Here is a 17,081-nt window from a genome sequence, read left to right on the forward strand (position 1 = left end):
GAAATTGGATCACACCAAAACCGAGGGGTTGGGAAATATGTCACTGCTTACAAAGGGGGAAGCTGCAGGCCGACAAGTCACTGGGTCCTGATATCCTAGGGTCTTAAAAGAGGTGGCTAATGAGGTAGTAAATGCGTTGGTGTTAATTTTCCAAAATTCGCTCAATTCTGGAAGAGTTCCATCAGACTGGAAAGTAACAAATATAACCCCTCTATTCAAGAAGGTGGTGGGGGTGGGGGGGAGGGGAAGCAGAAAACTATAGGCTAATTAGCTTGACGTCTATCTAATCTTAATTGTCCTATGCCAATTTGCAAGCCACTCAGGTAATAATCCCGCAATTATTACCTTTGAGGTTCTGCTTTTAATTTTAGCTCTTCATACTGACTATGCAGAACCTCTTCCCTTGTCCTGCCTATGTTGTTGGTACTTACATGGACCATGCCAACTGGATTCTCCCACTCCCACTGTAAGTTCCTCTCCAGCTTAAGCAAATGTCCCGAAACCTGGCACTGGGCAAGCAACACAGCTGTCTGGACTCTTGCTCTTTACTGTAGAGAACAGTGTAATTCCCCTCATATACTGTCCCCTACTACCACTACATTCCTTTTTGCTCTCCCTGCTTGAACAGCTTCCTGTACCATGGTGCCATGACCAGTCTGCCCATCCACCTTGCAGACCTCGCTTTCGTCCACACAGGTAGCAAGCATCTTGTACCTGTTTGACAATTGCAAAGTCTAAGGCTCCTCCACAATTGTCTGCACGGTCCCTTTACTTGCCTCGCTCACGGTCGCATCCTCCTGTCCCTCACTGCTGTACAAAACAGATGACCCTTCTCTATAGGTGTGACCGTCTTCTGGAACCAAGTGTCTAGGTATTTCTCCCCCTCCCTTATGTTGTGCACTGTCCGCAGTTTGGCTTCCAGATCAATAGTCCTGATTTGAAACTCCTCTAGCTGCTTACACTTTCTACAGACTTGCTTGTCCTGGGTCGCCTTGGCATCCAGATCCCACTTAAAATATCAAATGGCCCCGATAATTAATAGATGTCAATTACTGCAGTTCTACAAGGACTAATATGAATTACATTCCAGATAAGAAGTTAGGTGTAAATTACAGAGTTGAGGAGGAATCTATCCCTTGAAGACAAACTTCTGCCATTGACCATTATCCAACATGCTTCTTCAGCAGTACCTCAATATGCCTTTAGGATATTAAAAGATTCATACGCACTGAAGATCAGAAATAATAAACAATAAATGATAATAAACCTTTGCATAAGTCAGACCCAAAAGTCTGTCGTCCAGAACCTGGTATGTGGAAGCAGCTTTCTGTGACATGATACATTAGAGAGGATATAAAATGTCCATGAGCTGGTTTTGCAACAGAATAAAAATAAGACCTTTAAGGCCCAGTGAGATGAAATTATTAAACGATTTTTATATCCATTCAAACTGCACTCTACTTTAGGCTTCTGCACCTTGGAATTATGTCCTTCTTTATAATATGAACCCTTAATATGTTTTGTTGTTATTTTAATGAAGGCAGCATTTAATAGGGGTTAATGCTTCCATTGAACTAGCATTCAGAATAATATTAAGTTCAATTAATATTCAAATTGTATAAACATACCTTTATCTCTGATATAATGAAATAATATGAAAGTTAAAGAACCCCCAGACTGATCTGGTTTTCCTCCTCCTGCAATCATTATTGACTGTCTCTGATAGGGTATGATAGAAGCTTTCTGTGAGCAATTTAATATTTACACACAGATAGTTGTAATAAAGTAGATGACAAAGCTGTTGCAAGGCATGTTCAGTTAGTTCTGCAATGGGAAGTTTGAAAAGCCTGATGATAATTATTGACTACCAAAGCTTCCCAAAGAGTGATGAGGAAATTTTGTAGAATCAGATAAATGATGGGTGTTATTGCTATGCCACCTTTCAGTTCTCTGCTCAAGCAGATTGGGTATCTAGGCTCGTCTAAACTCACTTAACTCCTTGCAGCATAAGGTGAATTCTTTCTAGGTTCATTATATCCTTGCCCCATCAGTTTTAAGACTTGACCTTTTTTTATATATTCTCATTTTCCTCAGTTAGTTCAGCTGAAATCTGGCTCTGGTTACTGATTTTTACTGGTAACTATGAGCTAAAGGGCAGAAAATGTTAACATTCCCTTAGGGGTAATCCTTCATTATTATTATAAACTAAACCAGATGAATTTTCATTCCTCCAGCCACATCACAGGGATGAAAGGTTCTAACCTACTGCATCTTTAAGTTCCTTGGTTAAAAGCCACTTAACCAAGTGCACAAACAGTAGGCTACTGGAACCCAGATTATGAACATAAAGCCATGCTTATAGTCGTTTTTATTAATTATTTTTAATTTGACTATCTTTCTTATGCTTTTGCCTTGGATTGTAGGAGAGGCACTGCCACAATCCAGTTGCAGTAATTGCCATGCAACAGCTTTGTCATCTACTTTATTACAACTATCTGTGTGTAAATATTAAATTGCTCACAGAAAGCTTCTATCATACCCTATCAGAGACAGTCAATAATGATAGCAGGAGGAGGAAAACCAGATCAGTCTGGGGGTTCTTTAATATCATATTACTCTTTCATATTACTTCAATATATCAGAGATAAAGGTATGTTTATGATATACTGTTTAAGAGGATTAATTGACTGGTAACACAGCTCTACATTGGAAATATATTAATATCAAGATGAGACTGCAAGCATCCAAGATTGGTCAATATAGGCCTTAATGATGTTAACAATTAACTCTGACGCTACATAGGATGAATGGAGGATTAGAAGAGGTCATGGTAGACTATATAAGTTAAAATAACACAGGAGTTTTACTTTCCATATCTTATGTTTACAATTAATTAAAGTGATGATTAAGTTTCCCTCAACAACTTAATTAGTAAATGCACTGCCTCTGTGAAACTCACTTACTTTTCCAGAACCACTTCATCCAATTCAGGGTCACAGGGAGTTGGAATCTATCCAAACAGGCAATGGGCACTCGGCAGGAAACACCCAGGACAGGACACCAGTTCATCACAGTGCACACAATCACACAAAGACACATACTGGGAGACAATTTACCGTAACGAATCCACCTAACCAGCATATCTTTGGATGGTGGGAGGAAACGAGGGCACCCGGTGGAAACCCACACAGACATGGGGAGGACATGCAAACTCCACACAGACAGACACCTGACATTCAGGATTGAAGCCAGGTCCCTGGAGCTGTGAGGCAGCAGTGCTAACCACTGCGCCACTATGCCACCCTCTCTCAGTGGAACTGAGACCTACAAATTATGAATGTTCCATGTTCTGCGCTGAATTTGTTGCTTTCTGTCAGCTTGGTAACATTGCTCATAATTATTTTCAGCACTTTCAGCAGTACAAGGGAAGGGGGGAAAAATTCAACTGAATTTCCAATCCTTGATTACTGATCTGATGGAAAGTGTATGTCTGTGTTTGTCAGATGTCAGGACAGGAATCTGCTTGGACAATAATGTGCACCCCACCCCACCCCTCCACCCCCCATTCCACATCCCCTCCCCAACACAGACTGACTATGTGCACATATAAAGAAAGACCACTTAGGTGAGATGCAGGAGGGGAGTTGATGCTCATGAAACCTTACCGTAATGTCGATCTGAAGAGGAGGGCAAGAGGAAAAACTCAAGTGGTGATTTTACTCCTGCCCATTTAGTGAAAGCCAGGTGGGTGGTCAGTTAAACTCACCCATGGGACTTGGTTTCTGTTTACCACGGTCCCGTTAAGAGGCACAGGGTGAAAGTGCTTCCACTGTAGCTCAATTATTTCTTGGCAAGTCTTAATTTGGGAGCCCAACACATCTCCCCTCCACTACCCTTGCCCCAACCATTCAAGTCTCGCTCATGCTGTGTTATCAATCACCAAGACACTAACTGCCATTGTTGCTTTTTCTTCTAATCCTGCAAACAAGCAGTTTCCAATCAGAAAGTGAAAAGGATCCTATGCAAAGTACAATTTAAACACAAAAACTTTTTATTGTACATTTTATTGTATTGGAGCTGTTTATATTAAAATATAGAAGATTGTGAGGTGATTTGATAGAGGTATTTAAAATTATGAAAGCATGAGAAAAAGTAAATAAAAGAGAGTGATTGAGCGGTCTAGAACAAGCGGACAAAAATATAGGGCAGAATTTTGCCGTCGGCGTATGGGGCGGGCCCGACACGCTGACGCTTAAAATGATGCGCGATGACGTCAGGCGTCCATCATCTTTTATATTTCGTTCGGCGGGCGCGTGCTGGAGGCGGCTGTGCACCCGCCGAACTGTCAACGGCCTATTAAGGACATTAAAAAAGTAATTAAACTTGTTAAGAACGCTGCCCTTCCAACCTTAAGGTTGGCGGGCAAGCGAAAAGCCCAAGCAGTCTTCGCGTTTTTCAAGAAGCCTCATCCACAGGCAGGATGAGGTTTCCTGAAGCTTTAATAAAATAAATAAATACATTTTCCTAACCTCACAAACTGTCACATGGGTGGACATGTTTAAATAAGTTTTTACTTTATTTATTCAAAAGTTTTCTAATCCCTTCAATCTCCGAGGCAGCTCCGTGCCTCAGGGAGATTGCTGCACTCTTTCGCGCATATGCGTGAAGAGCGCAGGCCCTGACTCTCCCTCCTCCCTCCACCCGCAGAGGTAGCGCTGAGCGCTACTGGCTGCGCGTTACATTGGGCGGGCCTTAATTGGCCTACCTGCATAAAATGGCGACGCGCAGCTGATCGTGGGCAGCATTCGGCTCTGTGCACCCCCTCCCGCCCAGCCTGCCCGCCATAGGAAAAATTCTCCCCATAAGATTAATTGTGAAATATTTAGGACAGAGAGCAGGAAAAACTCTTTTCTTGCAGCTGGTTGAGAGGATGTGAGCTGCATGACCAGACTTAGTGATTGAAGCATCGACTTTGTCAACATTTATGAAAAGATTAGATGGTGGAAAGAGTAACAAAGAGATACAGGAACAGGATGGGCACTTGAGATTTTGCTTGCTGCTTGCATGGAGTTGGCTGGATTTAATATGTGTTGTGTTTTCTATGTGAAGTTTGCAGACTGAAATAACTCTGCATTATTGAGGAAAATCAAATTATCTGACCCGGCTTCAGAGAGAAAAAAAACACATACGAAATTTGGAATGAATGCTATGAGATTCAGTCTGGAACCCTTTTCTGAAAGAGCCTGCTAGTCTTTATATGTTTTTCCTGACCACTTAACTTGCCTACAATCTGAGAGTGTCCAATTCCTGTTTGACAGTTCAGATAGCTGATAATTTCAGTGAGACATACCTGGTCTAATCCGGGATGCTATACATGATAATTAGTTTCAGTTAGTGAAACAGATGCTGGTACATGAGAAATCACACTTAACGTGGGTTCCTGAGTAATCCTGTTCACTGCAAATGAACATGCTGAACAGTGTTGTCAAACGTAGTTGGCGGGGTTGGGGGGACAGAAAAAATATTACTGCTTTCTTCCCCAGTAAAGAATGTCAAAACATTCTAGATTATATTCTGGATTTCCTCAGCACATTGATTTGATTCAGTCTTCAGACTGAGGTTTTATTATTTGGGCATCTATAAAGCCAACCTTGCTCATCACCTTGAGTGTTTCAAGATCCTCGTAGAATACAGAAAGTCTTGTCCCTAACAAAGACAATGGAAACATAATACCCCCTGCATTGAAGAACTTAACTGTTTATTTCACCAACATCTCCAACCCAACAAGCCCAACTTTCTTGATCCATCCACACCAGGCATTATCCACATCTGTTCATTCTAATATATCACAGTGGTCCCAGGAATCAAACAATGGGTTGTATTTTGGGAAGCTGGGACAAGCCACACCGAATGCAATAATAGTCACACAGTTGAGGCCATTTAATTACCTTTGAAGAGAGTTGATTAATTATGCTAATTCCAGATGGTTGTTTGGATCTTATCAAGTACAAACAACCAGTCAATCGAAAACCACTCTTCAATAAAATAAAAATGAATTAGGTTAGGAGGCTCAAGTGGGGCTTAAGTGTCAGCATAAATCTGTGGGGCCAAATGACCCTTTTCTGTGTTTAAATTCTATATAATTCCATGCAATGACATCACCAGTGATCAAATGCCCAATGCCTCCCTAAATTGAATGATACCCTCTCTCACCCACCAAGCAATTAAAAAAAATTGAACAAGATACAAACACCAACCTTTGTTATTTTGTCTTCAAAAGTACGTCCTATGAAACTTCTAATTATAATTCTCCATTAATTCTTTATTTTACGGTGAGGAGCAGCAGTTTTCACACAGGAAGTCAATTATGTTTTTATACAGAATATATATTTTTGATTTTTTTTAAATGGTAAAGTGAGGATTGAACAGTCACAATGACATGAAGCTACCATTATCCACATCTTACCTGGCTATGACGAACAGCACACAACTGACTCCAAGGTATGCCAATAAGATGTACATCCAAATATCCGGAGAGAGAGGATTGAGGAAGGAGAAGACACCGGCGTTTGTTCCATTTGACTTTCGGTACAGAATACTGATCCCCAGTGTCATGAAAGGCTTAGAAAAGTCAATCACCTTCTCACGGGCATAGGTGATGGTCAATGGAGCAACAGCAAGGTCGGCTTTCTGTTGGGAGAAAAAACAAGTTGTATTAATCAAATTTTGAAATTAGAGTTCAATAGAAAGTGAATAGGTGAATCGAGATGCTGAGGAACATCTTTAAATGACTATAAATCACATATGTTATGGGCTTGTCAGAGTCCTAATTGTAATAAAAAGCTTGTATTGTTTGTCTGTACACTGCTGTCAAGTTGCTGGTGGTAATATAACAACAACTTGTACTGATATAGCACATTTAATGCAATAAAACATTCCTAGGCACTTCACCAGAGCATTGTAAAACAAAATTTGACAACAAGCCATTTAAAGAAATAGGAGTAGGTTTTAAGGTGCATCTTAAAGGAGCAAGAGAGAGGAAGGAAGGAAGGCAGTGAGGTTTATTGATGGAATTCCAGAGCTTAGGGCCTCAGCAACTGAGGGCATGGCCACCAATGGTGGAGCAACTAAAATTGAGGATGCTTAATAGAAGTATATCCCATCAAATGAATAGTGGTATGAATGTAAATACTAATCAGAGCCCCCCCTACAGGGCAGGAGGTGGGAGTGGGCTCAGTGGGCAGGTGGTAGTGCATAAATGGCATAGATGAAGATCTGGGTCTACACCATTGAGGTGGTCTCACCAGATGCTGCAGATTGATAGAATTGGACAATTGCTATTCCCCTGAAGGAAGGAGCTCAAGACATTAACAAATATTGTTTCCACTTTGAATGAAAGAGAATTTTTCATGAACGTTCCCAAATTTCCCTTCTCCATTCAAACAATAAAAGACCTCCATTCCATGTTCAAAATGATTAAACCACCGGTCATTATTAAATAATAAGTTAATCTCCGGTGGTATTGCTAAACAATTGTGTTCATCTCTTCCTGTTAGTGTTCCTCTGATTGTCTCCCATCTCTAATTCTTTCTGGATCACTTTTTACCTCTGAAGAAGAGCCATATAGACTTGAAATGTTAACTCTGTTTCTCTCTCCACAGATGCTGCCTGACCTACTGAGGTTTTCCAGCATTTTCTGTTTGTACTTCAGATTTCCAGCATCTGCAGTATTTTGCTTTTATCTCCAATTCTTTCTATCCAGTGATCACTCATTCTCTCGCATGCACTTTCTTTTACCTCTCACTCTCTCCAAATCTCTTCATTACTCTTTCCGTAAGTCTTTCCTACATCCAGCCTACCTTTCACACTCTCTCTACGCCTTTTACACATGTCTTTTCCCTCTGAGCAGGTTGGACCTATACTCATTGCAGTGAGAATGAGGTGATTTTATTTAAACATATACGATTCTGAGGGGCTTGACAGGCCAGATGCTGAGATGCTGTTTCCCTGCATGGCGGAATGTAGAACTGGGGCACAGTTTAAAGATAAGGGGCTGAATAAGAATGCGTATGGCAAGCCCCCCACCCCACCCACTCCAGGAAACCACGTCATGTGAAGCCGATCAACAATATGCCGAGTAGTCCCACAGCCACAAATCACTGCGGTACTCATTAACCGGGGCTGAGTGGGACTTAAGGGGCAGAAGTCCCACCCTTTGGAGCTGCCGGTCGATCCAAACAGCTGGCAGCTCTATCAGTTCCCGCAGCACCAGGAGGGCGTTAGTGGCAGCTGCTAGGGCAGTAGGTGAGGAGTGGAGTCCAAGGCCTTGGATCCTTGGAGGTGGTCAGTCTGGGGTCTTGGGCCAGTAAGTTTGGGAGCATTAGGGGCAAGGGACAGTGGGGAGGAGAGCATGAGTTCAAGAGGGGGAGCGGGTAGGAGAAAGGGAGGGGTGGTTCAGTCTAAGTAGGGTCCATCCCACGATTGGCAAAGGTCAGCCCCCGAAGAGCGATCCCACCTCTCTCCCCACTTTCCTTCATGTCCTTTAACCATTTCAGGTTAAAAATTGGGCTTCTTGCTCCCACCCTGCTGCCCATGTCAAAAGTATTATGTGGGCTGGAAGGTGGTGGGATGGGTGCCCACCATATTTTACTTGCCCCCACCATCCCCCACCATCGGGAAACATGCCTGCTGGGGGCATGTAAAATTCAGCCCAAGGGGTCTTCCATCTAAGACAGAGATGAGGAGCAATTGCATCTCTCAAAGGAAATTTCTTTGGGATTCTCTTTACCAGAAAGCAGTGGAGGCTGGATCATTAAATATATTCAAGGCTGAATGAGACAGTTTTTTTTTAGGTTTTTGATTGACAAGGGAGTGAAGGGATATGGGGGACAGGCAAGTGGAGTTAAGGTCACAATCAAATCAACCATTATCTTATTTAATGGCAGAGAAGGCTCGATGGGCTAAATAGCCTACTCCTGCTCCTATTTCTTAAGATCATATGATCTCTCTCCATGTGACTCATTTTCTCACTCAGTACTTTACCTCATCTTATCCATGTCTCATAATCTTGCTTTTTCATATTTCTGTATAACATCAACAATTTTTTTTTTAAAAAAGAATCAGCAGCTCTCATTGTATTCAGATGCTGGTGACACAAGTTCACAGACATGCATAAACCCAAAATATCAATGTGCAAAAATTGAGGGAATGGTTGCTTCTGGAGATTATTTACTTTGAGTGGGGAAGAATCAATTTAATTTTATTGATGTTAATATTGCTCATAATGAAATTATAGAAAGTAATACTACAATAGGTTCAATCACCATCATCGTGAATATTATTAAGTGTTGCATATTTATTATATCTTTGATAAGAAAGCAAATGAAGACCTATTGCTTCACATTATTTCCCCTTTTTACAAGCCAAATTAACTGAAATTAAGCCTAATTTAATATTGCTTTACAATAAGCTGACATTTTTTTTTACTTGGAAAAACTCAGCAGGTCTGGCAGCATTGGTGGAAAAAAACACAGTTGTCGTTTCGAGTCCTCATGGCCCTTCAACAGAACTAAGTAAAAATAGGAAAGGGGTGAAATATAAGCTGGTTTAAGGGGCGGGGGGGGGGGGGGGGGGTTGTTGAGACAAGCAGCCAGTAATAGGTGGAGATAACCAAAAGATGTCACAGACAAAAGGACAAAGAGGTGTTGAACCATCTTCAACACCTCTTTGTCCTTTTGTCTGTGACATCTTTTGGTTATCTCCACCTATTACTGGCTGCTTGTCCCAACAACACCCCCCCCCCACCTTAAACCAGTTTATATTTCACCCCTTTCCTATTTTTACTTAGTTTGGTTGAAGGGTCATGAGGGCTCGAAATGTCAACTGTGTTCTTCGCTGATGCTGCCAGACCTGCTGAGTTTTTCCAGGTATTTCTGTTTCTGTTTTTGTTTTGGATTTCCAGCATCCGCAGTTCTTTGCTTTTATTTTTTTTTACTTCTTGTTTTCAAATTTTTCTTTCCCAATTACCCTTTTTTAGATGGATTTTTGTTTCATTATTTCATTTTATTGATCTTGCCTTTTGGTCTATTAACAAACATAAGAATTTGGGGTTATTATTTCAAAAGGTTCAATTCTGAAAATATACTTTGGATCTGGTCAATTTATACCCATTTTTTCTTTCCCACTTGATTTATTTCATTTTCTGTTATTGTTAACAAGAGAAAAAATGTTCCTGTATTTTCTGAATTCACTGCTTATATTCAGCAACCAGGTCACTTGGTGACTTCATAAACAGCCAGCTGTAATCATTTTCTTCAAAACAATATTGATTTACATTCATCGGTGACACATTCAGAGAGTATAATAAATATGGTTTCCTGTGAAATGTAAGACTCTATTGCAACAAATGCAAAAAATTTCTGTAAGAAAGGTAAGAATTGTATTTCATTAGCATCGGAAATTGTGACCCAGTGACTTGGGTCAGGAGACGATCATTGAAGCTGGACCTGGGCCATCGCAGTGAAAGAGTTGCTGTTCCCCCTGGCTTGATGGACACCATGCAAATATTGAAACTTCTGTCACTTAAGCTGATTCAGACAAATATCATGTTCTCTTCACTGTGCAAGGGCAGATATCACAGTGCAGCCATTGTATGTAGCCTATAACAAATGTCAAAATCATTCTCCATTTTCTCCTGACTCTTCCTCTGGCAGAATCCCCCACATCCCAACAGAGCTCATTAACAGTGAGGGTTGTGGATGCATAAGTCATCAAATTTTCTCCCTTGGCCAATGTGAAATATTGAGATGTTTGTGTTATTTGAGTGGAGGGAAATGAAGAAAGATAGAGGAGAGAGAAAGAGGTGAGGAGATACGAGAGGGAACAGCAGATGTCTGTGAGAGAGAGAAGGGGGAGGAGCCAGAAAAAAATGAAGGCATGAGGGAGTCTTGGACTGCATAGAATTTATTAATTCAAAATGAGGTAATGGTACATCACAAAGAGACACAGCATCTACACAAAGTCATAGGAACTAACACAAGTACAAGGAGGATTGATCACAGCACTCTCAGCAGAGATCTGCATGGTGCAGTCTTCTTCATCTTTTTCTGATTCCTCCCCTTTCTCTCACACTTCTGTTCCTCCCTCTCATATCTCCTCTCTTCTTTCTTAATAATATTTTCATGAGCTCTGATGGGATGTGGGGGATTCTGCCAGAGGAAGAGTCAGGAGAAAATGGAGAATGATTTTGACATTTGTAACAGGCTACATACAATGGCTGCACTGTGATATCTGCCCTTGCATAGTGAAGAGAACATGATATTTGTCCGAATCAGCTTAAGTGACAGAAGTTTCAATATTTGCATGATGTCCATCAAGCCAGGGGGAACAGAAACTCTTTCACTGCGATGGTCCAGGTCCAGCTTCAATGATCGTCCCTTGACCCAAGTCACTGGGTCACAATTCCCGATGCTAATGAAATACAATTCTTTCCTTTCTTACAGAAATGTTATGCATTTGTTGCAACAGAGTCTTACATTTCACAGGAAACCATATTAATTATACTTTCTGAATCTGTCACTGATGAACATAAATCAATATTGTTTTGAAGAAAATGATTACTGGCTGTTTATGAAGTCACCAAGTAACCGAGTTGCTGAATATAAGCAGTGAATTCATTCTGTAACAATTTAAAATGTATTGATAGTTGAGCAGATCACTTTCTTCAGCTGTTGTCCACAATGCCAGCAAAATGTTTTTCAAATTACATGGCATGTGTTGTGTACATATTCTTTGCAAAGTTAATGTTTCTCCCTGTCTCCCTTGCACCCCACCGCCCCCAACTGGGATATGGTTTTCATTTGGTACCTGACTCCACATGTAGTAGTTGTTGAGTGGTCCAAAATGGAGGAGTCACAACAACCAGCAGAACCCTTCTACCATTCCCATCACCACAGCAAATGGGTAAACCTTCATCCTTGGCAATGCCCAAAAATTTAAATACCTGGTTGAAAGATTTCTGGCTCTGAAAAGGTCAGCTGCCATCTAGAAGGCCCAATTGTCTACACATAGTTAAGTAAGCAGACTGAGGTGATTAATGGCACCCGTGTCAAACATGGGCTGAAAATGATGAAAAGATCTTGCATCATGGCATAATGTGTCTAGCCACAAGGCATTTTAGACGTTTATGGTGCCGATTTTCTGAAGACAATACAGAGGACAGGACATTTTGATTGAAGACCCAATAAAATAACTTACTTTGAAAAAAATAAAGTGCATTGCCGCAGTAAACTGATTTCTGAAGTAAAATGTGTATGTTTTTCCTGAGGTTTTAGTCTGACAGATAAAAATATATGGAGCATATGTCCGGAAGCTAGGATGGAATTTAATGCCCTCCCCTACGGTGAGTTTGGTAGTAGGGAGGGCATTTAATCATGCAGGACCCCACAACCTCCCCTCCCCCACCTCGATTAGGTCCATGGTGGGAAGCCCCATAAACGCCCTGCCTACTGGTATCAACTCGGAGGCAGGCCAGGTGGAGGGCTCTCCAGGTGGGGAGAACAATAAGCAAACCTGTGCGGGGTTGCCTGCTAGCTTGTGGGGGCAGGGGTGGGTGTCCTTTGTTTTCAGGCACTCAATTCCTAATCGAGGGACCCGGCATTGGGAAGGGATAGACCGTTAAGAGTCACACCCCTGCCCTTGCCGCCAACACCCTTCCCCTCCTCTCCCCTGCGACCCCCAACCCACGGATCCTTTCCCGCCATCACTCACCTGTGAGCCTAGCTCCATCCACAACTCTGGGCCTCGGGTGGGTGTTGTACCAGCAGAGCCATTGCCTCCCTGGTGGGGCTGCCACTCAATAGAGTTGCTGGCCTCTGATTGGCAGGCAGCTCTCGGTTGGCGGGACTTCCACCCCAGGGAAGGCTTGCCACTGGTCTGTCAAGTGTCTAAGAGGCACTTGATCTGGCGAGATTCCCTAAAAGAGGCGATGCGGGGCTTTCACTGGCTCTCTAGACAATGGCAAGATCCCCATTGTCTCCATTAAATCCAGTGCTATGAAAAATGAAATGAACCTTTAGGGAGTGTCTTACTTTGAAAAATTCTTACAGGGCTCGGCAGGGCAGAGGCATGGGACGCTGTTTCCACTGACCGGTGAATCAAGAACTGAGGCTCACAATCCCAGATAAGAGATTGCTTTTCAGGACTGAGACGTGGAGAAATGCTTTCACTCAGAAGGTTGCAAATCTTTGGAATTTCCTACCCCAGAGGTCTGTGGCTCCTCAGGCATTGGGCTGAATTTTTTGCTGAGCAGGTGGGCGCGTGCCCGACCCGCTTGAGTGTAAAATGACATGCAATGACATCGGGCCAGCGACCCGAGGTCATGGCGCACTGGCGCGATATTTTGGTCAGCAGGCATATATGGGGGTCTGCAGTGCGCCCACCTACAATCAACAGGCCTATTAAGGCCATTAAAGTATTAATTCAATTCAACTTTTCGCTGCCCATCCAACCTTACGGGCAGGCGAATCGGCCAGGCGGCCTTGGGATTTTTTATGAAACCTCATCCACGGACAGGATGAGGTTTCCAACAGGAGCTAAAAATAAAAAAAAAATGTTGAAATGTCATTTGTGACATGTCCCTGCTCAAGTGACAGACTCACATGAGGGGGTCACGTTTTTAACATTTGTCAGTTTTTTTACTTTTGATTTAAAAAATCTTCAGCTCCCTGAGGCAGCTCTGCGTCTCAGGGAGCTTTCATTGCACGCACCCGTGCGCATGCGCCAACTTCCGCGCACACCCTCCTCCCGCCGCCACTCTGGCAGTGCCCAGTGTTGTAATGCATGATTCATGCTGGCTGGCCGTTAATTGGCCAGCCAGCGTGAGATCGATGTCGGGGCCCAATCGTGGTCGGCTTCGAGACCACTCCCGGGTCCGCCCGGCCGCCGAGGTAAAAATCCTGCCCATTGAGTAAATTCAAGACAGAGGAATTGAATTTTGGGCCCTCAGGGAGTCATGGGATATGGGTATTGCATGGTAAAGTGATGTTGATGTAGAAGATCAGCCATGATCTTATTGAATAGTAGACGAGTCTCAGGGTCCCATATGGTCTACTTCTGCTCCTATTTCTTATGTTTTAATGTTAATATAGAATGTGGGAGTGGGAAGAGATCACATGGGAACTCTGATGTTGCAATACCATGAAATCTTTGATAGATGAGGTTGTCGCTCATGTGGCTTGTTTTCCATTACAGAATCACGGAATTTTAACAACACAGGAGGCCATTCAGTCCATCATGTCTGCACCGGCTCTCCAAATGAGCATTATGACCTAATGCCATTGCCCTGCCTTTTCCGTGTACCCCTGCACATTGTTTTTAATCAAATAATCATCTAATGCCCTCTTGGATGCCTCAATTGAACCTGCCTCCACCACACTTCCAGGCAATGTCTTCCAGACCCAAACCACTCGTTGTGTGAAAAAGTTTTTTTCACGTCACATTTGCTTCTTTTGCAAATCATTTTAAATCTGTGCCTCTCATTCTTGATCCTTTTAAGAACAGTAATAGCTTCTCTCTATCTACTCTGTCCAGCCCCCTCATGATTTTGAACATCTCTATCAAATCTCCTCTTAGCCTTCTCTCCAAGGAGAACAATCCCAGCCTCTCCAATCTAGCTTCGCAACCGAAGTTTCTCATCCCTGGAACCATTCTTGCAAACCTCTTCTGTACTTTCTCCAATGTGTTCACAACATCCTTCCTATAATGTGGTGCCCAGAACTGTACAAGTTTGGAATAGAGACAGTTTAAGTAAGTTATATCGGTATTTGTGGGTGTTAGGAATGAGTTTTAGCTTTAAAGTTTAAGTTTGATTAGCATTTCTGTATCTGTGTGTTAAGAAAGGTCAAATAGAGTTTTAGTTTCTCTTAAAAAAAGGTGCTTGCATTTCTAATGAGGGGTTTTACGACCCCTAAGAAAAAATTAAACAAACACAACAGTAGAAAACTGGCTGTTGCCCAGCAACAGGAGGCCAGAGAGGCAGGTCCCTCCCATAGACATACACACAGGAGGAAAACAGCAGTTTGTTTTGGAAGCTGTTTGCGTTCAGTTGTTTTGAAGGCAGCTGTGAAGCAGAAGCAGCCTAAAAGGGGACAGATAGCAAGTCCCAAGCTAAAGAAAACCCCCACAAATCCAGGGGAGTGGAAGAAAAGAAAGTCCAAAGATGACCTTCCAGTCAATGGAAGGACAGGAACCTGGAAAATATCCTGTTAAGTGACTTTAAGGGTGAGGGGCAGAGAGAAAGATTCCAAGCTTCAGATTTTAAAAGAATAGCTGCAGAAAACAGATTTAAAGCAAGAACAGCTTGCAAGAGGCAAGAAGGACTGAAGAGACAACTGAAGATCTGTAACACTTTGCTATGGGCATGTGATGCAGTGGTGTACTGTTGGAGGCTGAGTCAGAGAAACAGAGTGTGTGGGGGACAGCTTGAATGAATGTGGTGACCCAGAGATGAGGAACATCAGAAGGAGAGTTTGAAACCCTGCGGAAGGCGTCTGAGAGAAAGTGTCGGTTTGGGAGAAGATTCCAAAGCGAGTTCTTGGAGAATGGAGATGGGAAACCCTCGTGTGAAGAGCGGAATTCAGTGAGACTGGTTGGCTCATGGTGTGACAAGTGTCTGGGGGGAGTTAAGGAGAGATCCATAGCATCTGTTTGATGTGGTATCTGTCACTTGATTTCAGAGTGTGGTGTGGCTGACCACAGGGTGCCATGGACTGTGTACTTACTGTGTACATTAGAGCATAAGATAGCTTTTGTAACTTGTGTTATCCTTACAAATCTGTATACATCTGTAAAGGTATAGTTGTGGGTGAAGGAGTATTGTAATATAGTTAATCTTTTCTTGTTGAATAAATGTTTTATTCTTTTGTTAAAAGTTCACCAGCTGACCCCTGTGACTCTGTTCAGTAGCTACTCTCCACGTATCTAAACAAACAAATACAAGTTAGGATCTATCAAGCTGGGTCCCACTCTGGGATCAGGCTTGTCCAGGGGTAACCTCAAATGGGATTGTAACATACACAATACTCCAGCTGAGGTCTAACAAGTGTCTTATATAAATTAAGCATAACATCCTTGCGCTTGTGCTCTATGCCCCTATTAAGAAAGCCCAGGATACTATATGCTTTATTAACTGCTCTCTCCACCTGTCCTGCCACCTTCAATGATCTATGTACATATACGCCCAGGTCTTTCTGCTTCTGCAGCCCTTTCAAAATTTCACCTCTTATTTTATATTGTCTGTCCATGTTCTTCCTGCCAAAATGCATCACCTCACACTTCTCTGCATTGAACTTCATCTGCCATCTATCTGCTCACTCCACCAACTTGTCTATGTCCTTTTGAAGTTCTACACTATCCTTCTTGTAGTTTACAACACTCCCAAGCTTCGTATCATCCACCAACTTTGAAACTGTCCGCTGCACACTAAGATCTAGATCATTAATATATATCAGGAAAAGCTAGGATCCCAAAACCGACTCCTGGGAAACTCCACTACCAACCTTCCTCCAGCCTGAAAAATATCCATTGACCATTACTCTCATGCCTTTAAGAAGTCCCTTAAAACTTACTTATTTGCCCAAGCTTTTGATCACCTGTCCTGATGTCTCCTTCTTCAGTTCAATATCAATTTTTGTCTGATTTTATTCTATGAAGTGCATTGGAATGTTATACCACCTTAAAGGTGCGATATAAATCTAAATTATTCTTGGTTTTTATGATTTATCTCATTTTCTTTACTACTCTTTTCAAGATTGATGGTATCAATATGGTCCAAATTGGGCTTGGGTCCTTCGGAACACTGATACTCTAGATACCCATTCTCTACAATGAAGTTCTTCAAGCTCCAACTTCTTCCTCTTTTGAATTATTTGGAAGAGAAATTGATCCATCACCAGATACTACTGCTAGTTAATAAATGTACCTGGAGCATGTGCTCGAAGACCCATGGCTGAAGGCTTGCTGTGAATTAGAAGGGGAGGGAGAGAGGAGGTAGGTGACAGAAAGCAATGGGGAATACAGGAGGT

The 17,081-nt window shown here is 42.3% G+C and overlaps 1 protein-coding gene across 1 annotated transcript in view; it reads right to left on the reverse strand.

Annotated features, from left to right (window-relative positions):
- The window catches only part of LOC144695885 (glutamate receptor ionotropic, kainate 3), a 549,188-nt gene that overhangs the window by 150,360 nt on the left and 381,747 nt on the right, over positions 1–17,081 (reverse strand). The window contains exon 11 of the mRNA XM_078566956.1: positions 6,467–6,690. Coding sequence (XP_078423082.1) covers positions 6,467–6,690 — 224 coding nt within the window. The remainder of the gene's footprint in view (positions 1–6,466; positions 6,691–17,081) is intronic.

This window comes from Cetorhinus maximus, chromosome 21, assembly GCF_964194155.1.
Source record: "Cetorhinus maximus chromosome 21, sCetMax3.hap1.1, whole genome shotgun sequence".
Classification (NCBI taxonomy): domain Eukaryota; kingdom Metazoa; phylum Chordata; class Chondrichthyes; order Lamniformes; family Cetorhinidae; genus Cetorhinus; species Cetorhinus maximus.